This window comes from Myotis lucifugus, unplaced genomic scaffold (genome assembly GCF_000147115.1).
Source record: "Myotis lucifugus unplaced genomic scaffold, Myoluc2.0 scaffold_302, whole genome shotgun sequence".
Classification (NCBI taxonomy): domain Eukaryota; kingdom Metazoa; phylum Chordata; class Mammalia; order Chiroptera; family Vespertilionidae; genus Myotis; species Myotis lucifugus.
This window is the reverse complement of record NW_005871350.1, coordinates 313782-329350: the sequence shown is the minus strand read 5'-3', so window position 1 is coordinate 329350 and position 15569 is coordinate 313782. Positions and strand designations below refer to the sequence as shown.

At 59.0% G+C, this 15569-nt stretch overlaps 1 protein-coding gene across 1 annotated transcript in view; it reads left to right on the top strand.

Moving 5' to 3' along the window:
• Nucleotides 1-15569, top strand: part of OBSCN (obscurin, cytoskeletal calmodulin and titin-interacting RhoGEF) — a 62062-nt gene that overhangs the window by 42000 nt on the left and 4493 nt on the right. Inside the window, exons 28-44 of the mRNA XM_023763818.1 lie at nucleotides 110-168; nucleotides 1088-1207; nucleotides 1357-1496; nucleotides 1872-2072; nucleotides 2178-2260; nucleotides 2397-2570; nucleotides 3198-3354; nucleotides 3650-3766; nucleotides 3845-4009; nucleotides 4096-4254; nucleotides 4385-4562; nucleotides 5025-5138; nucleotides 10260-10427; nucleotides 10795-10897; nucleotides 11222-11351; nucleotides 12072-12183; nucleotides 14927-14969. Of these exons, the coding sequence (XP_023619586.1) occupies nucleotides 110-168; nucleotides 1088-1207; nucleotides 1357-1496; nucleotides 1872-2072; nucleotides 2178-2260; nucleotides 2397-2570; nucleotides 3198-3354; nucleotides 3650-3766; nucleotides 3845-4009; nucleotides 4096-4254; nucleotides 4385-4562; nucleotides 5025-5138; nucleotides 10260-10427; nucleotides 10795-10897; nucleotides 11222-11351; nucleotides 12072-12183; nucleotides 14927-14969 (2223 nt within the window). The remainder of the gene's footprint in view (nucleotides 1-109; nucleotides 169-1087; nucleotides 1208-1356; nucleotides 1497-1871; nucleotides 2073-2177; nucleotides 2261-2396; nucleotides 2571-3197; nucleotides 3355-3649; nucleotides 3767-3844; nucleotides 4010-4095; nucleotides 4255-4384; nucleotides 4563-5024; nucleotides 5139-10259; nucleotides 10428-10794; nucleotides 10898-11221; nucleotides 11352-12071; nucleotides 12184-14926; nucleotides 14970-15569) is intronic.

Here is a 15569-nt window from a genome sequence, read left to right as displayed (position 1 = left end):
ACTGTGGCATCTGGCCCACTGCTCTCAGACTCTTTCTGTCAGAGCTCCCACCCAAGGGTATGTGTGGTGGGTCCACCCCAGGCCCTCAGGATACCCCCACCCCCTTTAGGACCAAAGCCATCTCCGAACAGATGCCTGTGGATTTCACCAACCTTGCTGGGCAGAAAGGTATGGGAGGTGCCAATGGCCGATTCCTAATTTGGGATGGGGTGTGGAGGAGGCTAGCTGGCCCCAGGTGTGGGCCCGATTCTGAGCTCTGGGCCCTGCCAGCCCTTGGCTCAGCTCTCATAGCCAGAGGCTGTGTGGATGCCCAGGTGCAGGGGGCTGCTGAGTCAGAGCTTGGGTGAGGGGCTCCGTATGTTCAGCCCCTTCCCAGGCAACTGCATAGGGCATTCTGGAAACTTGGCATGTTTTTACCTTCTTTATGGAAAATACTGAGTCTGCACAGAAGAGAGGACAGAACCGTGTGCCCATCACCCAATTTAGGGTCACTTCTTGGATCATCTATAGCTACTGACTTTACCTGCCCTCCCCGCCCCCCTGCCCCCGCCAGCGGCCCTCATTCACCCTTAACCCCAGCCACCGAAGTTTGCCCCCGAGCCCTCAGGCCAGCAATCTGGGTCCTGCCCCCTGCCTTCAGTGTCCAGGTGCCGCCCTCCTCTCCCTGCCCCTCCTGCACCCCTTCCCAGATCAGCCGCCAAGTTGGAACCCCAATGGAGAAAGCACAAACCCATTGGGGGCTCCAGTGTCTTCAAGCTCCTCCCCCCCCACCCCCGGCCTCTACCCAGCTTGACCCTCAGCTGCCCTCGCCCAGTGCCCTGCAGCCGCGCTGGCTGCCCGTTCTCCTGACCGCCCACTGCCCTCTCCTGGACCCTGTTTCCCTGCATTTGTAGCCCCTCCATCACACCTTGGCCCAGACACCTGTGAGCCATTGAGGCCCCTTATCCTTGTCAGCTTCTCTGCTTCTGGCAACATAGCCCCGAGCCTGTGTACCCATCTCCCCTGAGCCCCGAGTCAGGATGGGCCTGGAGGGGCTGCTTGGGCTTGTCTGGAGTGCACACTGGCTCAGCTAGGGTCTGACCACCAGGAGAACCCCTGGCAGCCGAGGCCCATGGCCACCTGACCCTGGCTGAGGTGGGCACGGAGGAGTTCCTGCAGAAGCTGACCTCACAAATCACGGAGATGGTGTCGGCCAAGATCACCCAGGGTGAGGGGCTGGCATGGATCAAGGTCCTAGGTGGGGGGTTGTGGGGGTGGTGACCCAGGCCAGAGTCCTCCACACCCACACCCTGGAGACCCATGGGGAGGGGCACAGGGCACTGGCCCTTCCCAGTGTCACATGCCCTGTGCCCCCAGCCAAGCTGCAGGTGCCTGGAGGTGACAGTGATGAGGAGTCCAAGACACCGTCCGCATCTCCCCGTCATGGCCGCTCTCGCCCCTCCTCCAGCGTCCAGGAGTCATCCTCGGAGTCGGAAGACGGGGACTCCCGGGGGGAGGTGCTGGGGGCCCCGGGGGATAATGGGGCCCACGGAGGGGAACAGGAGTGAGGGTGGGAGAGGGAACGGGGGGGGGGAGGGCCTTTGGGCGACAGGGTGGAGGAGGCTGAGGACAAACAGCTGAGCAGCCAACATCACCACCAGGACCCAGGACATCCCAGCACCCCTGAGGCTCCCCCTTGCCCCTCTGGGGTGGCCCCATCCGGCACCCCTGATAGTGTTTCCATCAGCAGAGGTCAGTGGGGCCTGTTTTAGAGCTTCACAGAATGTTAGGATGGCTTCTTCCTCCCACTTAAGGCCAGGGGCCCTGTGGCCTTGGGCCTTGGGAAACCCCGCCGGCTCCCCTCTGGTCTGACGCAGCTCCCTCCTCCCCAGATCTTTGACATCTACGTGGTCACTGCTGACTACCTGCCCCTCGGGGCTGAGCAGGACGCCATCTCGCTGCGGGAGGGCCAGTATGTAGAGGTGCTGGACTCGGCCCACCCTCTGCGCTGGCTTGTGCGCACCAAGCCCACCAAGTCCAGCCCCTCAAGACAGGGCTGGGTGTCCCCTGCCTATCTGGACAAGCGGCTCAAGGTACCTGGACTCCCCAGGGAGGGGGGTAGGTGAGTTCGGGAACCTGACACCCACAGGGCCAGCCCAGCGCCCAGGCCACCTACAACCCTCTCTGTTCCTCATCAGCTGTCGCCTGAGTGGGGGCCCGCTGAGGCCCCCGAGTTCCTCAGGGAGGCCGTGTCTGAGGATGAGTACAGGATGCGGTTGAGGTGAGGAACCATGGTGGGGGGGTCTTTGGCTGACGAAGTCGGGTGGTGGAGCAACCTTGTGGGGCTGCCCCCTCCACTGTCTTGCTGGTGCCTGTTTAGCATTTGAGCTCTTGGTCCCCTCACACTGTGCCTCCAGCTCCATCGTCCAGGAGCTGCTGGCCTCTGAGCAGGCCTTTGTGGGCAAGCTGCAGTTTCTGCAGAGCCACCACATGCAGCACCTGGACCGCTGCCCCCACGTGCCAGCGGCGGTGGCCAGCCAGAAGGACGTCATCTTCCGCAACGTGCCGGACCTCAGCCAGTTCCACAACAGGTAGGCGGGCCTGTGTGTGCATACACATGTACACACATGCAGACATACCACACACACACACACACGTGTGCATGTACCCTCTGGGTTGGGCCTCCAGGGGTTAGCAGGAGCCAAGACAGACGAGAGAGAAACTGTGTGCACTTGATGTACTTGTTGGAACACCACACCCTTGTACGAAGATACACACATCCTCTGGAACATAGGTGTGCGCACCTGCTTACCCATGGAAGTGCTTGCAGCATTCCTACCTGCTATAGTCTCTGCACATAGGCACACATGCCATTACATGCATAGGAATGGGTTACATGGGCACATGTGTGTACATGTACACAGCCACACAACATATACAGCAGACAATGCACATGCACTACATGTGTGTATCTGTTTGCTTGTGCACACATGCCTACACATACATGCCCCGGTGTACATGCACTTCTATGTATGCACACACACATACCTGCACACATGTGCACACCCTGAAACACCACACACGCACGTCCTCACAGCCCAGCCTGTTCCCAGGAGCCACCAGGACTCTGCCCTGGCAGGAGCCTGTTTCCTCCCAGACCTGGGACAGGCTGGGCAGGGGTGGTGAGCAGGGCCCTGACGCTGTCTCCTCCGCGGCAGCTTCCTGCAGGAGCTGCAGAGCTGCGAGACGGATGACGACGTGGCCATGTGCTTCCTCAAGAACCAGGCGGCCTTCGAGAAGTACCTGGAGTTCCTGGTGGGCCGAGTGCAGGCCGAGTCGGTGGTGGTCAGCACGGCTGTGCAGGAGTTCTACAAGGTGCCCCTGTCCCCCGGCCAGTCTGGCCCCCGTCTCCAAGGTCATCTTCCCTGACCCTGCCCGGCCTCCCACCACCTGCCAGGCCCCCACAGCCGGCCCAGGTCCTGGGGCCCTGGCTTAGTGAGTGAGGCGGGCAGAGCCCCCGCAGCTCTTCTCACCTGTCAGTGACTGGCCGTCACTGGTGGGGGCGGGAGGTGAGGCCCACCCAGAGAGGAGGGTCTATGTGCCTGCTCTGGGTGACGTGGGCCACCCGGGCCTTGCCCTCCTGCCCTGAAACCCACTCTGCGACCCACAGAAATACTCGGAAGAGGTGCTGTCGGCCATTGACCCCTCGCAGCCGCCCCCACCGCCGCTGCAGCACTTCCTGGAGCAGCCGGTGCAGCGGGTGCAGCAGTACCAGGCTCTGCTCAAGGTAGGCAGCTGCCCCTCGCCCACACCACCGTGTCCTGGGCCCGCGTGGCGGGTGCACCCTGACCAGGCCTCTCTCCAGGAGTTGATCCGCAACAAGGCGCGGAACCGGCAGAACTGCGCGCTGCTGGAGCAGGCCTACGCGGTGGTGTCGGCCCTGCCGCAGCGGGCGGAGAACCAGCTGCACGTGTCGCTCATGGAGAACTACCCAGGCACCCTGGAGGCCCTGGGCGAGCCCATTCGCCAGGTCTGCGGTGGGCGCCATGCAGAGTGGGAGGGGGGCAGAGTGGAGGTCTGTGCCTCGGGCTGACCAAGGGCTGACCCCTCTCCCAGGGCCACTTCATTGTGTGGGAAGGGGCACCGGGTGCGCGGATGCCCTGGAAGGGCCACCACCGCCACGTCTTCCTGTTCCGCCACCACCTGGTGGTCTGCAAGCCCAAGAGGGACTCACACACCGACACCTTCAGCTACGTGTTCCGGAACATGATGAAGGTGTGCAGGCACCAGAGGAGCCTGGGTGCCGGCGGGGGGGGTGGGGGGGGGCTGCAGGGTGGGCAGGAGGAGCCCTGGGCCGGTTCTCTGGCCACGTCCCGGGCAGTCAGCCTGCCTCCTCCACCCACAGCTAAGCAGCATCGACCTGAACGAGCAGGTAGAGGGGGACGACCGTGCCTTCGAGGTGTGGCACGAGCGGGAGGACTCGGTGCGCAAGTACCTCCTGCAGGCTCGGACCGTCATCACCAAGAACGCGTGGGTGAAGGAGATCTGCGGCATCCAGCAGCGCTTGGCCCTCCCCGTCTGGCGTGAGTGCTGGTCCTAGCAGTGAGGTCGGATGGGGGATCAAACCTGCCAGCCAGGCCATCTGGCTCAGGACACCCAGGCCCCTGCCCCTGCCTAGGCAGCACCCCCTCAATCAGTGCAGCCTGAGCTGAGATGCTGGGATGGCTATGACTCGAGTGGGGCCATCAGGTTTCACTCAGGGGCCCTCAGCATAGCATAGAAGCCCAGAGGGGTTAGGGGTGTGAAAGGTCTGATCCCTGGGTCTCCTTTCCCCTCTAGAGCACACTCTCCTCTCCATACACCCCACCACTCCCCAATACACCCAGCCTGATGCTGATTCAGATTCCCATTCGGGCCCAGTGAGGGACCCAAAGGGGTGGGGATTGCAGCAACCACACTGCTCGGCCTTGGGACTTCTGGCCCTACCAGGGGTACACTGGGGGCAGGGTAAGCACTCGGCCCAGGTGTGTGGTGTGTGTTCCCAGGGCCCCCGGATTTCGAGGAAGAGCTGGCCGACTGTACAGCCGAGCTGGGTGAAACAGTCAAGCTGGCCTGCCGTGTGACGGGCACACCCAAGCCCATCGTCAGCTGGTACAAAGGTAGGTCCCCATGGGCTGAAGGTGCTGGCCTTGCCACAAGGAAGAGCCGCCCAGAAGGAATCAGGCTAGGTGGGGACCAGGACCCAGGGTAGGGCCTGGTCAGGGGCTGGGTGCCAGGGACAGGCCTCCTGCCCCTGTTGCCTGCTCCCAAATCAAAGACAGCATGGCCAGGGCGCATGAGGTGGGATGAAGGGAGAGGGTATGCATCAACCCTGTCCATGGGAGCTGACTGTCTAGGGGAGTGGACAGGCGGCAGCAGACAGACAAAGGTGTAACGGGAAGTCAGAACAAGGCACAGCCAGGCACACCTGTTGGAGGCTTCCGAAGAGCAGTGAGGTGGCCAGGAGGCCAGGGAGAGGGGGCGCCGTGGCAGAACAGTGGGAGATGTGGGCTGCCATGGGGTCTCACATTTGATTGAGTGATGGGAGCTGCAGAGAGTTCAGGGATCCCCAAAACCACCCTCATTCTGACAGCAAGGTCCGGGGTCCCATGACTCCTGTTAGGTTCAGATTCACTGGGGACTCACAGAACTCAGCAGAGCCCTTCCACCGAGGTTCCAGTTGATTGCTATGAAAAGGAGAGGGGTGTGGGGCGGGGCCTGGCAGGGGTGCCGGTGGGTTGGGCAGACAGTGCCTATGCTCCCAGCTCTGATGTTTGACAGCACACGGAGAGTGGCCACCTAGGGGCTCTCATCAAGCCTTGGTGCCCCAGGTTCCTGTTGGGGGTCATTCGTGTTGTCACGACTGACTGCTGCATGGCTGACCTCAGTCACAGCCCCTCCAGGGGTCAAGCTGATGCTGCGTGTCCCAGAGCCCCCATGCTAAACCACAATGTAGCACAGACCGTTCAGAGTGGCCCAAGACCCCAGGTAAACCGGGATACTCTTGTCAGAGGTCACCTGGGAGGGCAGATAAGCCTCATCTGGGCTGGCAGGTAGGCCTCTGAGACCCTAGTTCGGTGTGAATAACCAAGTCCAGTCCTGGTTTCAGAGGAGTCATCCAGGGCTGTCAGTCCTTGTCCTACTTGTCCACACCTAGCCAGGGGCATTTGTTTGCCCTTACGGGCTAAGGATGGGGCTGGAGAGGACACACGGGCGTTTTGCTGGGACATGCAGGAGGGGCCTCCCTGTGGCCCATGGTCAGAGCTGCATGGCAGACCTGTGGATGCAGCAGCTGGTTCCTGTGGCAGCTTAAAAGAGCTTCCTGGGGTCTTCCTTCTAGAGGGAGGCCTGCTGGCCCACGTCTTGGGGTCCACGCAGTCCCTTCCCATACACCTCGCCCTTTCCAATACCCCTCCGCACCCAGACCTTTCCGCTGAAGGGCGGGCTCAGAGGGACAGTGCAATTCATAAAGGTCCTCCAGAAGTGACCGGCATTCCTCGGGCCCTCCTTTTGGCCAGATTGTCCTCAGGAGCATGTGCTGGCCTGCCACATCCGAGGGGAATGGGGTGTACCTCACTCTGCGGTCGGGGTGGAGTCCTGGGTTCTTAACTGCGCCTCTGTCTCTTTCACCCTGGCGGTTACCCAGTGAAACCCTGGAGGGAATGGGCCCTCTGGGGACAGCTGTGTCCAGTGAGTGCAAGAAGTGAGGGGAAGCTGGACCGACGGCTCACGTTGACATGGTGGTCAAACTGCAGGTGGTCCGAGTGGCGCATGCAGCCATGGGGTGTGGCCAGAGCCAGCAGTTGGCTGACCCGAAACACCATTATGATGGGAAACACCACAGATAGCTCTTGAGGCACTGACCTGCCAGGATAGGGGTCCGCTCATGTGATGCGCCCTCACCCGGACTAGAGCATTTCTCAGCAGTCCTCTGTGTGGCTGCAGTGGAGTCGGCGCCCTGCACCCCATGGCAGCTCCACGCAGAACCCTGGTGCTGGGTGGGAGCCCATCAGCAGCCTTCCTTTGCCTCAGTGGCTCATGGCCCAAGGTGGGGGTGTCTTCCGCCAGGCCACTATATTTAAGTGGCAAAACAAACAGCCAAGCCACTTGCAACTCCTCAAGGTCAGTGAGCACATAACAATCTTGGCCGGAAAGAGCAGCATCGGGCAGAAGTCAGACTCACCAGCAGACAAAATGTCCTCATACAGCAGGAGCTGAGTGTTGGGGGCAGAGGGTCAAGTCCCGACCCACCGGGGCAGCTGCCGGGGCAGAGAGCACTGGAGATGTGTATTGGAGACCTTGCCATGAGAATGCAGAGCAGACCTGTTGCAGCCACCCTGCCTACACCAGCTGGAGCCACAGGAGTAGAGACTGGATTGGGCTGGTGACAATCTACTCCCACTGGCTGTACAAGGCTGTTGATTTGGGACGCAGCCTCTCCTGTTACCCAGCTACCTTCACATCACACAGGAGGCCCAGAACCTCCTTTCTCCATGGGGTTCAGAGCATCAACCTGGGAAGGGACTGATTGCTGGGCTGGGCCGGTTCCATGCTCCAGGACCCCCTCTCAATGTGCAGGCATCCCCACCAGGAGTGTCCCCTCCCCAAACACAGCAAACATCAGGGTCTAGAGGTAGAGCCACAGCCACAGTCCCCTGACACTATCTTCCCTGATAACCAGGAACCTTGCGAAGACTCCACCCGTGGAATCCAAGTGCCTGTATCCGGAAGACCTTTGAAGGTCTGAGTTCTCCCCCTGCCCAAGGCCCCAGCATGTAGGACGAGCACGTAGGACCAGAGAGGCTGATGGCCACTCCTGATCATTTTTCTCTTAAAGCAGTGGTGGTTGGGTGGAGGAGAGGAAGGGGCCAGGGATCAAGACACACTTCCACACTTCAGTGACATCCAGTGCTTTGGGCTCGCCCAAACTCTTACCCGGGCAGCATGACCGTCTCTGCTGATGTATCCGTTTCAGCTCTGGGACCCCTTGTCTTAACAGCTGTGTCATCACTCTCTGGGGTTCCATGCCCTTCCACCCACTGGGGTTTAACTTGTATGGTAGTGACCTTTATTATGGGTTGTCCACTTACCAGGTCCTCTCTAGTCTTTCCGTGATGGCTGAATGAGATTTCTGAGGTGGCAGGGCCACCTGTCAGAACACATTCCCTGCGGGCCACTCTTCCAGCTGTCACCACATTCTAGATGCCACCCAGGTGCCACGAGCCATGTGCCAGCCGTCAGTGGCTCCCTGTGGGTCTTTTTCTGTTCAGGTGCCTGTCCTCATAGCCAAAAATCTCACTCGTTCCTGTCCTCTGCCCATCGGGGTTGATGATGGCCCACACGGGTTGTAGCATTTGTTGATGTTTCAGAAGAAGGCTGTGTATGCAAAGCTCTCCTCTAATGCTGAAGGAGCCAAGAGACCAAAGAACGAGGCAGACCATTCCAGCTGGTCGATTAATGAGGTTAACAGGAGACTTACATACAAAAATGCAAGACGGTCAGACCTCCACGCTTTGCCTCCCAGACTGTTTTGTAGCCAGTGAGAGGGTGTCGTGGGAAAGAAGTGTTAATCTAAAGGGAGGGGGACTGCCAGGTGCCGAGGGGGTCTGGCATCAGAGCTGGTTAAGAGACAGACAGGTCCAGGGTGAATCACTCCAGAAGCAGAGCACAGAGTTTCCAGGGGCGGGGCTGGGAGTCAAGGTGGCAGATTAGCTACATCAGGGCCAGCTCTGTCCGCACATAGGAAGCAGGGTGACCCGAGGCTGAACCAACAGCGCAAGGAGAGAGCGTGTCGACCAAGGCACCAACCAGGAATCTGTCTCTGAGCCTCCCTCTCAGCACGCAGACTGCAGCCACCTGCCCAGCTCCTCTCCATTCACAGGCAGCAGGTGGAGAGGTCTGTGACTGCCCAGCTGACCACACAGGTCGGTTGGCATGTCTATCGCCAAGCCCCATGGACCTCCCTCAGGCCCTGTTACTGGCCACCTTCTTTCTCTGCTGGAATGATGTGTCTCTGACTGTGTCTCTTGCTTGTCACCAAACTGAATATCAGAAGCCATGAAGGATCTGAGATGATTTCCTGCCTCCCAGCCAGACACAGACACAAAACCCAGTCAGAGATAAAGACTGCTGGTCACAGGAAAAAAGCACAGCGCTTTGGGTCAGTTGCCCGGATCCCCATGCCCAGGGCCAGATATTAGCTGTGCACAGTGGGTCGCACCACAAGAGAGACCCCAAGATTTAGGAGGTGCTGAGCTTTTGTAGGGCTGCTGACACATCTGCCCGTCCATTCCCCAGAGAGAGAAACGCCTCGGGGGTGGGGGGAGGGGGGAAGGCTCTGTTTCTGTGCCCTGGACAGCCCAGGTGTCTCTGAACAAGGGCCGGAGCTGGTGTCATGTCTGCACAGCAGTGGGCCTCGTGCGATGCCAGAAAGGCCTGGAGAACTGTTCTCTGACAGTAGGCAAGGGCTGAGGAGGCACTGGATTGATGGTGTCACCAGCAGCCTTGCTGAGAGTTGTTCTGTGGGAGATGGAAGCGGGGGTTGGGGTGAGGGGGGGGGGATGCGCGTTGGGAGATGATGAGAAGGAAGCACTGGAGTGAGAACAACTTTCCTGGAACATAGTACAGGGGTGGAGAGAAATGAGGTGGCGGCTGGAGGCTTTGTTTTGTATGTGTTAAAATCATTTTTTAAGGTTTCCTGTGAATTAAAGGTCAAGATTCTGGTTATGAATGGTTGTAACTTAAACCACCTTGTTTAGCACATACAGAGCTATGGGAAAGTGTTTGTTTATGGAATTTTACTTATTTATGGAGGAAAGGGCTCTTCGGAGTGAAAGGTGCACATCTCCCCATTCCTCACCCAGGAAAGAATCACATGATGGCTGGAGACATTAGGTTGGGTGGGTATTCAGACAGCGTGTCTGTTGGGGTTGGGGAGGTCTGCGCCTTGGAGGTGCCTGGAGGTCACAGAATCACTGGCAAGGTGGCTCAGGGTCTGGTTATTGGAATGGGATGTCTTTTGTGGGGTTCGGGCCCCCAGCCTACCCTTGCCTCCAGATAAGAGCCTACCCTCCAAAGGCCACACTGTGCACACGAAGGCCTGGGGACGTACCCAGGGAGCTGCACCTGGCCCTTGTGCTTCAGGCCCGCTCCCTAACCCGTCACTGCCTGTGACCGTGACCCCAGGCAAGCCCGCCTCTTGTCCCGGTGCACCTCTCTATGATGGCCTCCCTCCTTTCCAGATGGGAAGCCAGTGGAGGTGGACCCTCACCACATCCTCATTGAAGACCCTGATGGCTCGTGCACCCTCATCCTGGACAATCTGACCAGCGCTGATTCCGGCCAGTACATGTGTTTTGCGGCCAGCGCTGCCGGCAATGCCAGCACCCTGGGCAAGATCCTGGTGCAGGGTGAGCCTGGGTGGGAGGCTGGATGGGCACCCGGACACACCCACCACAGCAGTCCCCAAGGCGGTGCAGGCATTCGGATGGAGCTGGCAGGGGTTGTGGACGTCTGACCCAAGTCTGGGGGCTCATTGGTCCGGGTGGGGTCCTGCACATTATGCCTTCTCTCTCTTTTTGTCTCTGTGTTCCTCTCTCTGTGTCTCTATCTCTCCATCTTTTCTCTGTCTCTCTACCTCTTCCTTCCTCTTTCTGTGTCTCTCAATCTATCTCTCTGTGTATCTCTTTACCTGTCTCTGTGTTTCTCTCCATTTCTCTCTGTCTCTGTCTCTCTCTGTGTCTCTCCCTTTCTCCTCCCCACCCTCTGGCCCCACAGTCCCTCCAAGGTTTGTGAGCAAGGTCCGGGCAGTGCCTTTTGTGGAAGGAGAGGACACCCAGGTCACCTGCACCATCGAAGGTGCCCCACACCCTCAGATCAGGTGGGTTAGGTGGACAAGGGGGGTGGGCCTGCCCCAGGGCCTCCACTTCTGCCTGTAAATCGAGGGTGGGCAGCTTGTTCACTTTGTTGGGGTCAACTAGACAGAAGCTCAGCCATTTGGGTGAGAAGTGGGTGTCCTGAGGGCTTGGCCTGTCTGACACAGCCCTCGCTGCAGCAAGGAGGGACTGCCAGGCCGGATGTTGGGCAGATGGCATCCAAAAGGGTGGGCGCTATCAGGACACCAGGTCTGTGGGGTGGGTGAGGCGGGTCATGAGCACTGGGGGTTTTGGAGAGGCCCCACTGACTACGGGGCTGCTGGTTTCAGGTGGTACAAGGACGGGGCCCTCCTGACCCCTGGTGGCAAGTACCGGACCCTGAGTGAGCCACGCAGTGGCCTGCTGGTGCTGGAGATCCGGGAGGCCAGCAAGGAGGACCTGGGCCACTATGAGTGTGAGGTGAGCAGGGAGGATGCAGGGAAGTGGTGGGGAGCTTGCCGTGGGGCCACAACCTTGTCATCATCATCGATAACGCATGATGTAGAGCGGACACCAGGTTCAGGCCCCACAGGGTCCATGACAGTACACCAAGTCCACTGTCATGCATGTCCATGGATGAGACAGAAGATATCAGGTCCACTGTCACCACCATCCATGATGAGGGAGGGGACACAGGCTTACTGTCACCTACCATTCATGGTGAGAGATTGTACAACAGACTTACCAAAGTCCATTCTGAGACAGGGGACGCCATGAAACTGTCTCCCACCACCGTGGTGAGAGAGGAGACACCAGACCACTGTCACTCACCTTCTGATGAGAGGGAACACCAGGCCACTGTCGCACACCACCCATTACTAAAGAAGGGAAAACAGGCAACTGCCACCCCATCTATGATGAGCTAACAGGACTCCATAAGCGGGGCTCTGGGCAGGGTCTGTCCTGCCCTTCATGGTCCAGGGACAGTGTGTGCAGGCTGTGTCTGCCTGGGGCCAGCCTCCTCCATGGTACTGCTGCTGGCAGCCTGGGGTGGGCCGGGAGGGGTCTGCCCTCCATGTCAGGTCTCAAGTCAGCTTGGGCCCTGTAAGTTCAATTCGGCCCCATGCTCTACATCCCCAAAAGGGTGAGTCAGGCTCCCTGGACTCTAAGTGGCCTTTGCCGTCTGTGTCTGTCCTGCAGCTGGTGAACCGGCTGGGCTCCGTACGAGACGGCGTGGAGCTGTGCCTGCAGGGCCCTACCCTGCAGGCCAGGGAACCACACCGCCGCAGGGAGCACGTGGCTGTGGTGGAAGGTAGGTGCAGCCGCTGAAGGTCTCAGCCTGGCTGGATTTGCCACGCACATGGGCGGGGCTGGGTGGGGTGACACCATCAGTCCTTCCAATCAGGGTGTGCTCCCTGGAGAAGAGGCATTGGATGGAGGGGCTGCAGAGGCCCGACTGGAATAGAAGGTGGGTGGGACGAGGATGATGGACCATAAACCCAGAACCTGGGCAAGGCTGGACTGACAACTCCAGGGCTCAGGGCCCAGGCCCTGCTCACCATCCCTGGGGAATAACGTATATAGAGGGCAGACCCAGGCCTGGGCAGCCCGTCAGGCAGCGGCCAGCAAGTCCCCATGGGAGGGGTGGGAGGAACGGTAAGTGGGACAACTCCGCCTAAGAGAGGGCCCCAGCCAAGTGCAGAGTGTAGGCTGCTGGGCTCCAGCTTGGCTTTCAGGAGATGGAGCGGGTGTCATGGTTCTGGTCCCTCCATACTAGGCAGGCTGTCCATGTTGAGTATCCCTGGCCTGGGGCCGCCCCTGGGGTCCTGGGAGCGGGAGAGGTGGACCAGACTACAGAATGGGCCTCATTTGGGGAGGAGGGCAGCTCACATCTGTCCTGGGCTGCTCAGTCTGAGAGAGCAGCCTTCTGGGGCTCACAGAGCAGGCTGCCACCATGGGGAGAGCTTCTCCGTCTGAGCTGCCTCACCTGGAAGGGGCTGTCTGGAAGGTGATGAGCCTCCCGTCCCTGGAGACATGCAAGTACAGGCTGGTGGAGCTGCAACTCCCATAATAGGACAAGTTGAAATGTGTGTCCTCCCAAATTCTGAAAGTTGGCTGCTGTGATCCTTGGCCACTAGACCCAGTCCCTCCCAGGACCCAGCGTCTGGGGGCCACTGTCTGGATCCTCACAGAGTCAGCCACCTAGAGTTCAGAACTTGGCCTCAGGGCCTTTGAGACTCTCCAGGGTCCTCACGGAGACCCATCCCTCCCTTGTGGGCAAGGGTTCTGGTTCCTCGTCCCCCAGAGGGCTGCCTGCACTGCCGGCCAGTTCTGCCGGAGGACAGGGCTATCTCTGGCACCTCCACTTCCTGCTGGTGGCACCTCCAGGGGGTGTGCTGAGGATAAGCACGTCCTACAGAGCCGTTCTCTTCACTGTCCTGGTGGATCTTTTCTTGTCAATGTTCCGTGACCGGCCTCCAGTGCGGACAAGTGCTGTGCCTCACTCAGGGAGATGGCCGGTCCTCACAGACCCTGGAATTGGAGCCCGCCACCTCCCGCTTCCTAACCCTGTCCTGCTGCTTTATCGATAACCTGGTGGCCCGCAGCCAGCTGGCCCTGTGGAGTGGGCGCTGCCCCCTCGCTTGTGAAACTGCACTGGGCTGGAAGTCCTGCTTCGCACGTCTGCACCCCTCCCACGGTCGCCAGTACTCACCAGGGCCCAGAGCCTATCAGGCTGCAGTTAGGTCAGGAACAAAGCCATCTAGGGGTGCCAGACCAGCACTCCCAAGAGCACAGGATGGGCCATCAGGGAGGATGAGAGGCAGCGGCCTGGTTCTCCCATTGCTCTGCGCACAGGGTCTGCCCAGCTTAGACAAATCCATGGCATTTTGTCTGAACCCATTCTCCCAGCGGGCTGCCCTCTCTCCAGGAAGCAGCTTGCACAAACACGCACATGCACGCACACACATACACCTGTGTGCACACCCACACAGTAACACACGTACACACGTGTGCACACACAGAGACTCAGCTAGTACATTTCATTCACATGCACCTAATCAGAGACAAGTCTAAAACGCCCTTGGTTGCCTAAGGCAAAGCCTTACTCCATGTGGCTTTGCAGCAAAGCAGAGCCTCCCCTTCAACTTACACAGGACAGTGAGAGGGGATGCTGAGATTTGAGGGAGCTGGTAGCCGGTGGCATCCTTGCTGTCCAGGTGGGCAAGACTGGGTGGGACACCCCTGAGCCAAGCCTGACCCCGCCCAGAAGCTGCAGAAAAGAGGCCTTGAGATGATTAGCATAACTGCTGCCTGGCCCCAGACAAGTCCTGTTCTGTCTCTGGGACTTGGTCCCCCATCACAAGACAGGAGTCACAGGCCCTATCCTGCTGCTCCGGGGAGGAGGAAGCTAGGCGCTCCTGTGAGAAGACCCGGGTTGCCCAGGCATCTGCTGGCTGCCCCCATGGGCCTCTGTGTTCTCCAGCCGTGGAGCTCAGATGCGCCTCCTCCAGGACTCCAGCCATTCTCTCCTAGAGACACCTTTGGTCTTTAGGGGTTTTTTTTCCTGTAAAATGGGCATCAGCTATCCTGGTTCTAGTTTGGCTGCTTGCTCACTGTGCAGCCACAGGCTATTCCTTCCCTCTCTCTAGACCTCAGTTTCTATGTCTGAGAAGTAGGACTTTAGGCCTGACAAATTCCCAGGGTTCCCTAGGCACATAGCTGAAGGAGAAGCTGGGATTCTGTGTGGGCAGCCTAGGAAAGGGCCTTGCTCTGTCTGAAGCTTCTGCAAGACCCTCAAGAGGGACAGGTCCTGCCCGCATGGAGCTCAATGCCCTCATGCATTGCCATACCACTCAAGGCAGACAGATCAGCAGTTCAATGAGGGAACTAGTGCTCTAAGCTGAGACAGTGTCCCAGGGGCACATGGCCCAGCAGGGCTTGGACCCAGTGCTCCTAAGCTGAGCGGGCTAATATACTGCCATGCCACTTAGCTAGCTCAGCCCTACGTGCTGACTGATCTGTAACCCTCGCTATTCCGACTGTTTTCTTTGTAGTCACTGAGCAGGAGACTAAAGTCCCCAAGAAAACCGTCATCATGTAAGTGCAGGCGTGTTTCTAACCTTCCTTCTGACTGCCGTGCCACCTGCATGCCCACTAACCCACCCGGACCTTGCCCGTGTGGTCTGGCACCTGCTTGCCTGACTGCCTGCCCTCACTGTCTTTGCTTGCCACACAGACTGCCAGCACCTTGCAGGTACTGCCAGGGAGTTCACTCCCCTGGGACTTGGCTACCTTCACACTCAGAGCTTTCTCTTTCAGGGCCTCAGAACCCTCTCCATAGCTGCACTGCCTCAGGAGGGTAGACTTACTCTGCACACTTCACAGTGTCTCACCTAGAGTCACACCTGTTAGGGTAGACCTGGGACTGACAACTGTGTCCTGCTGGGCTAGAGGCATACATATTTCTACCTTTCAACACCCTGGGATCTAGGGTGTTGCTGTCCAACAGAATTTCCTGTGAGGATGGAAATATTACAAGTTTACAGTGTCTACTACAGCTGCATGTGACTATTGGGCATTTAAAATGTGTCTAATGCAAATGAAGAACTGAATTTTAAGTTTAACTTTCACTAATTTGACTTCAATTAAAATAGTGTAACCATAGCTCTGGAGCCCTTAGACATCTCCAAGTCCAAC